Consider the following 10,454-nt stretch of genomic DNA (forward strand, 5'->3'; position numbering starts at 1 on the left):
CTTCACAAAGGAAGTTATGATGTCGCGCTGTGTGTCTTTCTTACTATTCTGGTGTAATTCCTTAAGAAATATTAAGTACTGAGTGTTAGATGTGAAAAATTGTCTTGACAAATGTTTATTTTTCTTGTGATATTTTAAATAAATGAAAGATATGTGCATCACAGCTCAAAAGCGTCCACAAATAAATGTTGGATGGAGTATTTATACCCACATAAAATCTTTATTTGGTTGCGGAGGGCACTGGGAGGCAAAAACAATAAAAAATTGCAAAATCTAAAGTTAAATTTCACCTTCAGTGCGTAACTTCAATACAAGCCTGTTCACTCAGAGGCTGCAGGAGTTATTTTCATTTTCAATTTTTGCTTCAGGCCATTTTTGATTTGCTGATTAGTCAGTAAAAAACAGGAAACACAAACAACCCATGTTGATGTCTGGATTGTTTGTTTCCCTGCAGCCTAACATCCAAGTTTTTCATGAATATGATGTCCTACATGTCTTATTTTAACTCGTCTGTGTTCTACATAAACCGTTTCAGTATTTCAAATAGCTTTAAAGGACCAGTTCAGCTCATTTAATGCCATTTTCCACTACCTAAAAAGTGACTGTAGCACCTATATTGTGACTAAAATGTTGATAATGTATCACGACTTTGAGTTAGTCACTATTTTCATCGCCGATTAGTCTGTTGATTATTTTCTGGATTGATTCATTAGTGCTTTGATTTGTAAAACCTCAGAAAATGGTGAAAAATGGACAGTAAAACATAATGTTAAATTCCACTTTTAATGCATATATTCAATACAAGCTGGTTCACTCTGAGGCTGCAGCAATTATTACTCCGCCAAGGAACGCGGCGTAGTTATGTGACGATCAGCGTACGTTTGTCCATCTGTCTGTCTGTCTGTTCACAACATTTCCCAAAAACAGACTAACGGATTTAGATGAAATTTTCAGGGAAGGTCTGAAATGACACAAGGACCAACTGATAAAATTTGGGCAGTGACGTAGCTTATAGTCTGGATCCATGGATTTGTTAAAGATTTCTGTATCATTGCAAAATAGCGGTGTGGCATCACTGTAACTATGACAACACGTGAACACTGCATCAGCTGCCTGCTGACGATCACATGAATGCAGTCCGACCACAAATCGACCAATGTGGACTTATCAGGACTTATCCATCGGAAATGATACAAGCAACAGGTGATTATATTGTGAGTCTTTTTCCGAGTCCCATCAATTCCTACCGCCTGCTACATATTTAGGTTACACGATTCGGCATCCGTACATAACGTACACATGCATAACACACACCTGTGCTCAACGCAACATCATTTTTTAATTAAAGATTTCATCTGTTGGAAATGATACAAAGATTGAGCAGTCTTGGCAGAGAACTGTGCTCTCTGAGTGCTTTTCTTGTTCTTACTATTTCTTTATCAATTTATGTTTCAGGTTTTATTTTTGACTTACTGATTAGTCAGTAAAAAACAGGAAACATATAGAACCCACAGTGAATTGTTTGTTCATGTAATAATGACAGAATTTAATCAACCATTGCTCAATACTGGAACTGACTTAAATCATTAAATTTTGCATTACTCTGAATACTCACTTCTGCCCGATGACACAGCAGGTATTTAGGACTAACAAAGCGAGAACAGACTAACATCTTTAGGTATCATTCAGAGTTTTACACCCACAATCAGGGTGTGGTTCGATTTTGTTTCTGTAAACCCATTTTCCCACAGTCACTAAGAAAAGCAGAAAATCTCTCATGAGAAATAATCAACTTTGCCAGAAAATACTGCAACCTCAGGACCCCATAGCGCATAGCTTGAAGCTGATTGGATGGGGCCTTTAATCTATTGCTATCTATTAGCTTTCAGGTAATTGATTAATTGACTAAATTGATTGATAAGTGTTGGCGTTACGGCAGCATGTTGTCGAGGGTTTGATATGGCATCAGTGCTACAGCGGTTGGACGTAATCTGGTGGGAAGACTCCGACTCGGCCTCGACAGCGCCCCCTCCAGCTCAGCGAGCTTGAGCAGTCTAGCAGGTCGATGATGTCGCCACGCAGGAAGTGGAGGTGGGCGCTCTGAGGGGGGGTGTAGTCACAGAGGGCGTGAGCCAGGCGGGGCTTCTGCACGAATAAACAGTCAGAAAATTACTGTAAAAGAGGGGGATACCCATTTTGCTCACATCTATAGTCCGTACTAACTGATTCCTACATACACAAAATACTAATATTTGCTTTATTTTAGTGAAAAAATGGTTTATAGTCGAACTGTTTTGTGAGATATTATTGGAGCTGTTTTACCAGTATAATAAGAATTATCTTTCTAAGCAGCTTTTTTATTTGTTTTGTGCATAAAATGTGCGAAATATTAGTGTCCAGACATGTAAACTGTGTGTATAGTGTCACACCGATGACCCATAATCTGTATTAATTGATTCCTATATACATAATATTTGCTTTATGACACTGAATGACACAATAACATAAATCAAACTTTATTTATGGCATATATTTGGCTATCAGTTAAACTGTCAGACAAATGATTTTAAACAAAATCCAATTGTTCATTTTTCTTTTGTGAGATATTATTGGAGGTGTTTAACCACCAACATACTAATAATTAGCTTTAATTAGCTTTTCAAGCGGCTTTTCTGCTTGCTTTATGCATCAAAACTCGATGCTTTCAACCATGGAAACAGTGTGTATTGTTTATTTGTTAAATACCAGCAACCTAACATCGTTCAAGACCAAGTAAAACAATTACAGTGTAAAGAAACAGGCTGTTTTACTAGATTTTCTCGTAATTTCCCAGTTTAAAGCTTCATATATGATATGTTCTGCCTTTTAGAGGTTTATTTGTCCTCTATAACCCTCTGTGGTGTTTTCAATCTACAGATAGAACAGCAAACTCTACACAAACGACACACTCTGTTATGGGTCTTGACAAAAGTTTATGAGTTGTCATACCTCCAAAACTGATTCCAGCCGACGGGGGGAGCTTTGTCTCTCTGGGTGAGAGGGGTGAGAGTGGAGTCGGGTGGAGGGGATGGACTCCTGAGAGCTGCTTCTGTAGGGGTTGGGGTAGGGGTTACGAGCTGGGTGAAGCAGTGGCTGAGGAGACGAGGGAGGGTCTCTGAAGCAGACCACCTTCTCCACGGCGATGCTGTGGGTTCGGTAGAAGTCCACCAGACGGTTAAGGGAACAGAACGACTCGTCCCAGATGCAGTACTGACCACCGCCCTCCAGGACCCGGAAGTGCTCCACCCTGTCGCCATAGCTACAATGAAAGAGAAGGTGAGAGGTGAGAGGTCTGATCTGTGCACCGACACCTGCTGCTGCTTCTTTCCTCAAATTGTTTCTTTGTTCAGGATCCATTCAGTCGTAACAATGCCGTTAAAAATGAGACCACAAACCTCTGCGTCTATGGATGTATCTCAGGTATTATGTCCACTAAAACACACTAAAGAAGTAATTATTACAAATTTATACATTTAAAATTAAACTCAAACTGTACACACAAATAATATTATTTCACCCTCCACCACCCTGGAAATGATTTCAACCAAAATATTTGTTTTGAGAATTTGTTTTCTTAAGGCGAGTTTGAGGATCGCGTGCCCAAATCGTTCTGTTGATGTGAAGCTACAACCAACGCCTAGTTAACTTAGCATAAAGACAACAGGCAGAACCAGCTGTATTGGCTTTTCCAAATATACATACACCGATCAGCCACAACATTAAAACCACTAGCGTAACATTTGTGTAGGTGTTCTCCGTGCAGCCAAACAGTTCTGACATGTCAGGACAAAGACACAGGATCTCTGGTGGTGTCCAGTGGTGTTCGGCAGGCATCAGGAAGATCTTTTGAGTCCCGTGGGTTGCAGGGTTTGGATTTGGCCTCGATGGATTGGACTTTTTCTGAAGCATCCCTTTGATGATCCACTGGATTGGGATTTAGGGAGTTTGGAGGCTATGTCAGTACTTTGAACGCTTGGTTGTGTTCCTAGAGCTGTTCTTGATCAGTTTTTGAGGTGTAGTGAGGCACATTGTCTTACTGGGGGACTGTTGTTACCCAAAAGGAGTGTTCTTGGTCTGGAACATTGTTTAGGTACATGGTACATGGTACAATAACATCTAGATGAACACCAGGACCCAAGGTTTCCTAACATTATTATTATTATTGCATTATTATGAAAAAATGAATGTTGTACACTTTAGTATATTGACTGGTAGTCAAAAGTCTGGACACACCTTCTCATTTAATGGTTTTTCTTTATTTTCATGACTATTTACATTGTAGATTCTCATTGAAGGCATCAAAACTATGAATGAACACATATGGAATTATGTAGTAAAAAGTGTGAAATAAGTCAAAACATGTTTTATATATTAGATTGTTCAAAATAGCCACCCTTTGCTTTAAATACTGCTTTGCACACTCTTGGCATTGTCTGGATGAGCTTCATGAGGTAGTCACCTGAAATGATTTTCCAGCAGTCTTGAAGGAGTTCCCAGAGATGCTGAGCACTTGTTGGTCCTTTTTCCTTCACTCTGTGGTCCATCTCATCTCAAACCATCTGGATTGGGTTTAGGTCAGGTGACTGTGGAGGCCAGGTCATCTGACGCAGCACCCAATCACTCTCCTTATTGGTCAAATAGTCCTTACACAGCCTGGAGGTGTGTTTGGGGTCATTGTCCTGTTAATAAATGAGGGTCCAAGTAAACACAAACCAGATGGGATGGCATGTCACTGCAGGATGCTGTGGTAGCCATGCTGGTTCAGTGTTCCTTCAGTTTGGAATAAATTCCCAACAGTATCACCAGCAAAGCACCCCTACACCATCACACTTGCTTTTCCTTAGTAGTGGTTTCTTAGCAGCTATTTGACCATAAAGGCCTGATTGGTTCGGTCTCCTCTGAGCAGTTGATGTAGAGATGTGTCTGCTACTAGAACTCTGTGTAGCATTTATCTGGGCTCTAATCTGAGCTGCTGTTAACTTGTGATTTCTGAGGCTGGTGATTTGGATGAACTTATCCTCAGCAGCAGAGGAGACTCTTGGTCTTCCTTTCCTGGGGTGGTCCTCATGTGAACCAGTTTGGTCGTAGCACTTGATGGTTTTTGTGACTGCACTTGGGGATACATTCAAAGTTTTTGCAATTTTCCAGACTGACTGACCTTCTGTTCCTAAATTAATGATGGACTGTTGTTTCTCTTTAATTAGCTGATTGGTTCTTGCCATAATATGGATTCTAACAGTTGTCAAATAGAGCTGTCAACTGTGTACCAACCTGACTTCTGTACAACACAACTGATGGTCCCAACCCCATTAAGAAGGCAAGAAATTCTACAAATTAACCTTGACAAGGCACATCTGTGAAGTGAAACCACTTCACGTGACTACCTCATGAAGCTCATTGAGAGAAGGCCAAAGGTTTGCAAATCTGTGATCAAAGCAAAGGGTGGCTACTTTGTGGAAGCTAAATATTAAACATATTCAGAGTTATTTCACAATTGCTTGCTACATAATTCCATATATCTTGTTTCATAGTTTTGACATCTTCAGTATGTATGTAGAAAGTTGTAAAAATAAAGAAAAAGCATTGAATAAGAAGGTGTGTCCAAACCTTTGACTGGTAGGGTATATAGATATAAAACATCTCCGCAGAGCTGTTTAAGATACTTCACTGTTTAACATTGTATTTTTTTTCACAGTCTTTCAGGTTGCAACGATTCACATCATGTAAAACAGTTTTTATCCGAAAGCTCTTCCAGTTCAACTACATTGTTAGTGTTGTTTGTTTATCCTGCAGTTCTTCCGAGTCAACAACATTGCTTAATTGCAGTTTTTTTCCGCCACATCTCTTCCAGTTTGCAGCAGCCTCATTGAACATGGTTTTTCTTCCCCCTATAGATCTTCCGGAGCTACATCATACGTTAACACTCTTTTCTCTCTACAGCTCTTCATAAACAATCAAAGTTTACTCCCAACAGCAAAATGTAAAACTAGTATTTAATGCTGGCCCTTTCCGGCAATAATGCTTTTTACTTGTACATATGTAGATTCATCATGCTTGGTATATTGTCTTATATCTTTTTTTTTAGCCTTAATGTACTTTTTGTAATTCTTGTCCTGCTTCTTTCAGGCCTTATCTGTATCCAGCTGCTGCAATGTGAATTTCCCCAGTGAGGGATCAACAAAGCTTATGTTATTTTATCTTTTTTTAAATAAACTTTATTGATGAATTTGCATTCTCTGTTGAAAAATAAATGTCTTTGGGTTTTAGACTGTTGGTTGGACAAAACAAGACATTTGAAGACCAAACTTTAGGCTCTTTATTCACTATTTTTCAATATATCATAAACTAATCCAGTACTCAATAAAGCAAAAGGAACAAGAACAATATTTAACATTGAAACTAATTTAGTTGAAAGAATAACATTACAAAAATCCTCATTATATGTGAGCCGCAGCATCACCTTTTCACTTAATCTGTTAGTTTTTGTTTTCATTGGGAGTTTGTGTGAATTTGTTGCTGTAATTACTTAAGGAATTAAAACATGTTTCACTTTCAGACATGCACAATGCATTACCGTATTACTCTGAATTACTTCTAATGTGTCACTGATTGTTATGTCAGTTCCTACCTTATACTAATGAAGATAATCCTTTAATAACTCTAAAAGGGGGTGGAGAATCTGGGTGGCAGTGCCTCACGTCCATAATCTGTATTAACTGATTACTGTGTACAAAAAATACTAATATAAAATGGTTTATAATAACACCAAATGACACAACAACATCAATCAAACTTTCATTTTGGTATTAAACTGAAGGAACAAATGATTTTCACAAAAATTCAACTCGTAATTTTTGTTTTGTGAGATATTATTGGAGCTGTTTTACCACCAACATACTACAAATTAGCTTTATAAGCAAGTCTTTAACTGCTTTGTGCATCAAAACTGTGAAACAATAGTGTCCACACATGCAAACAGTGTGTACAGTGCATACCGATCAGCCACAACATTAAAACACTGACAGGAGAAGTGAATAACATTGATTCTTGTTACAATACAATGATCTCCTGTAGAACCTTCAGTACTGGTAGTTGTGTTACATACCACTAACCTAAACTTTGTTCAAGACCAAGTAAATCAATGAAAGTGTAAATAAACAGGATATTTTTGTAAATTTTCTTTTAAATTTCCCCGTTTAAAGCTTCATGTAAGATGTGCTCTGCATCTTAGACAGTTTAGAGGTTTATTTGACCTCTTTTCTTGTGATACCTCAAAAAAAAAAGAAAGATGTGCATCACAGCTCAAAATCATCCACAAAGAACTGCCGGATGGAGTATTTATACACAGATAAAGTCTTTATTTGGCTACGGAGGGTGTCGGGGGACAAGAAATAAGACGGTAAAACATCCCAAAGCGTAGAGTTAAATCCTATTTTTAATGCATATATTCAATACAAGCTGTTTTTCAGTTTTCGATTCATGCTTATGGTCATTTTTGATTCACTGATTAGTTAGTAAAAAAAATGGGAAAGAAGCAGAACCCATGGTGACTTGTTTGTTGTCCAACGTCCAAAGTTTATCATGTATATGACATTTCCTCCAAAACAATTGGAATCGAGATGCACAACAAACTCTGTACAAACCACACATTGATTTATGGGTTTTTAACTCTCCTGCTGATCACTGTGCTAGTATCTATAACCTCATCCTTCCTCTCAGTCCTTGCAGGCAGACAGATGTTGAGCCTGAATGCGTTCACAGTACGTACCTGCATGTCGGTGACATGTCGATTGCATAATGTACCTGTGCTTAATTAAAGAATATGAGGTGTTACGCAACGCCCCCATTATCGAATACAATCAATTTACCCTCAGTGATTAAAGTGTCCCATGTTGCTTCGGTGACCCAAATTACACGTCCTCCTCCTCACACAGAGCTGTGATATTTTTAGTGAAATGGGTTGTCGCGGACCATATTTAAATAGTCTGGCTCTCCGCTCGGCCAGCCCTTACACACTCAGAGACACGTGGATGCTGTAACTTGCTAATGTGTTCGGTGAGATGGAAAACAAACATCCGACTGCACACATAATCAGAGCCGGCAGCAGATGCTTACGTCCTCGGTCATGAAGAGACGCAGTACAGCAGATGCAACTTCACAAAGTTCATCAGTCTCAAGCTTCAGCCTGAACCCCTTATTTCATCCTAAATGCTGTTGGCGTGCGTGTGTGTGTGTGTGTGTGTGTGCATGTGTGTGCATGTGTGTGCATGCGTGATGTGTTCACTGACCTAACAGAGACAGAAAACTCTCCAGGAGCTGATTCACTCTCCCTCACCAGAAACACTCCGGTGTCCTGCCAACGCAGTCTCTGCTCGGCCTCGAGTCTCGACACCGGACCTGCAAACCACCTACGACAAAACACACAACCACAGAAATGACTCCTGAGCTAACATACTTTGACAGTGTAAGTAAATATTAATGCTGCTATTTAAACCGCCTCAAGCAGGGGTACGTTCAGAATTAAATATACAGCTCAGTTATGTAAGTCATCCAAAAAAAGAGACACAAAATGATTAAAAAAGATGTTAAAAAACACATAATTATGTTTATTTTTCTGACCTTTTTCTAATTTTTGTTTAAATAGTAGCTCAGTTTTGTAAATCAGGATCCAAAAAGGCATAACAAAATGATAAAACAGACAATAAACATGTAACTACATTCACTTTTACTGAGTCTTCTCAAATTTTTGCTTAAATATCAGGTCAGTTATGTACAACAGTTGCTTGGACCCAAAAAAAGAGTCACAAAATGATAAAACAGATAAAAAATATGTAATTATAATGATTTTTTTTCTGACCTTTCTCTAATTTTTGCTGATTGTCTTGTGAAATATTGAACAAATTCACCTTTTTATGCCTCTAAAAGTCCTCGAAATTACACAGTTAATGTCGAAACATCACTTTTTACAGCACTTTTTGGTCAAAACACAAAAGTACGGTACTTCTTTTTAATTAATGTTAGGAAGCAGTGATGTCACGATTATAAGCACATTTCTATCAAAATAGCAGGAATTATTGACTTTTTTATCATCCTAAATCAATTTGCTGTATTTCTAAGTACAACACAAGTAGAAGAATGATTTCTTTACGGATGAGGGAGGAGGGAAATGTAGTTCTCGGGCACGTAGCCTCGCCGCCCCTGGATCTCTGCTGTTACCCAGCAGGAATCATCCTCCATTTCTGTCACCTATGACACACATGCACACAAGCAGTTACTCTAAGTAAACATATCATTTGTAATGCATTATCATCCAGCGTCTACTCACTCACCTTGATAATGTCCCCTTTATGGAAGCTGATCTCGTCTGCTTCGGATGCTGTGAAAGAGAACAGAGCCACAGCCTCCATCCTGAGCACAAGTCAGAGCATGAATGAAAGAGTGGCTTCAGCTCTGCGGGGTGATGAAAAAAATAAATAAATCAATGTGTGTCTGTGCGAGTGCAGTCGCTCCCGTCCTCCTCATTAGTTAACGAGGAGAGTGTTTTTTTTTTTTTGCGCGTGTCCCTCTGTTCGTCCATGTGACCGAGTTAGAGATTGTGGTGTGAACACGTGGAGAAGCCGACAGTCCTCTCTGTCCACACTCACTTCAAACTCTTTACTGGAGCGTTTCCAGTCATCAGGGAAATCAGCCACAGTGGAAGCCAGACAGAGCGAAGGAATGAAAAGCACCCAAAATAGAGCGTTCTTATTATAACAGATCTGGGCAGGAGTTAACTCGGTGACTCACTCTTTTCCAGATCCAAAAATATTTTTAAGAAAAGGCATAAATTGTTTTGCAGTTTGTATACAGTTTTACCAAATGAGATGCTGCGGCAAGAAGTTAAAAGGGATGAAAACCATCTAATGTGACTGAATTAAAACTATTGTGCAGAGAAGAGTGGACCAGAATTCCTCCATGATGTAAAAGACTGATCACAAGCTGGAACAAACATTTAACTGCAGTTGCTGCTGCCAAGGAACCAACCAGTTATTAGGTTCAGGGGGGCAATTACTTTTTCAAAGGGGTGATGCAGGTTTTCAATAAATCATCATTTAAAAATTATCTCTGTCTAGTATTCAATAAATCTAAATGTTAATTTGATGATCTGAAACATTTAAGAAGATTTTCCACGGCACTGTATGTCAGTTCATAAGTGATTTTTTACTCTTTGGAAATAAAATGTCGATATCACATCCTATTAGACATTTATGTTAAATGTTGTGTATTTTGTGGGTTGTACTGACATTTTGGCACCAAATTCTAATTAGATAATCTGTCGACCTTTGCACCTGAAGAAAGTCCCAAAAGATGTTCAGGAGGCACCTTGTTCATGCACAGGTGAGTAGTTCCAAAACATGACATCAGCACAGTGAAAA

General features: G+C 38.8%; 1 protein-coding gene across 1 annotated transcript; it reads right to left on the reverse strand.

Annotated features, from left to right (window-relative positions):
- Positions 1-764: 764 nt before the first annotated feature.
- Positions 765-10,335, reverse strand: LOC111579496 (GRB2-related adapter protein-like). The gene is made up of 5 exons (XM_023286793.3): positions 9,369-10,335; positions 9,188-9,285; positions 8,328-8,447; positions 2,989-3,298; positions 765-2,145 (listed from the first exon to the last, which is right to left on the reverse strand). The coding sequence occupies exons 1-5, from the start codon at positions 9,444-9,446 to the stop codon at positions 1,972-1,974; spliced, it is 780 nt and encodes a 259-aa protein (XP_023142561.1). The 5' UTR covers positions 9,447-10,335; the 3' UTR covers positions 765-1,971.
- Between the last annotated feature and the right edge of the window lie 119 nt (positions 10,336-10,454).

The sequence above is a fragment of the Amphiprion ocellaris genome, chromosome 4 (assembly GCF_022539595.1).
Source record: "Amphiprion ocellaris isolate individual 3 ecotype Okinawa chromosome 4, ASM2253959v1, whole genome shotgun sequence".
Classification (NCBI taxonomy): domain Eukaryota; kingdom Metazoa; phylum Chordata; class Actinopteri; family Pomacentridae; genus Amphiprion; species Amphiprion ocellaris.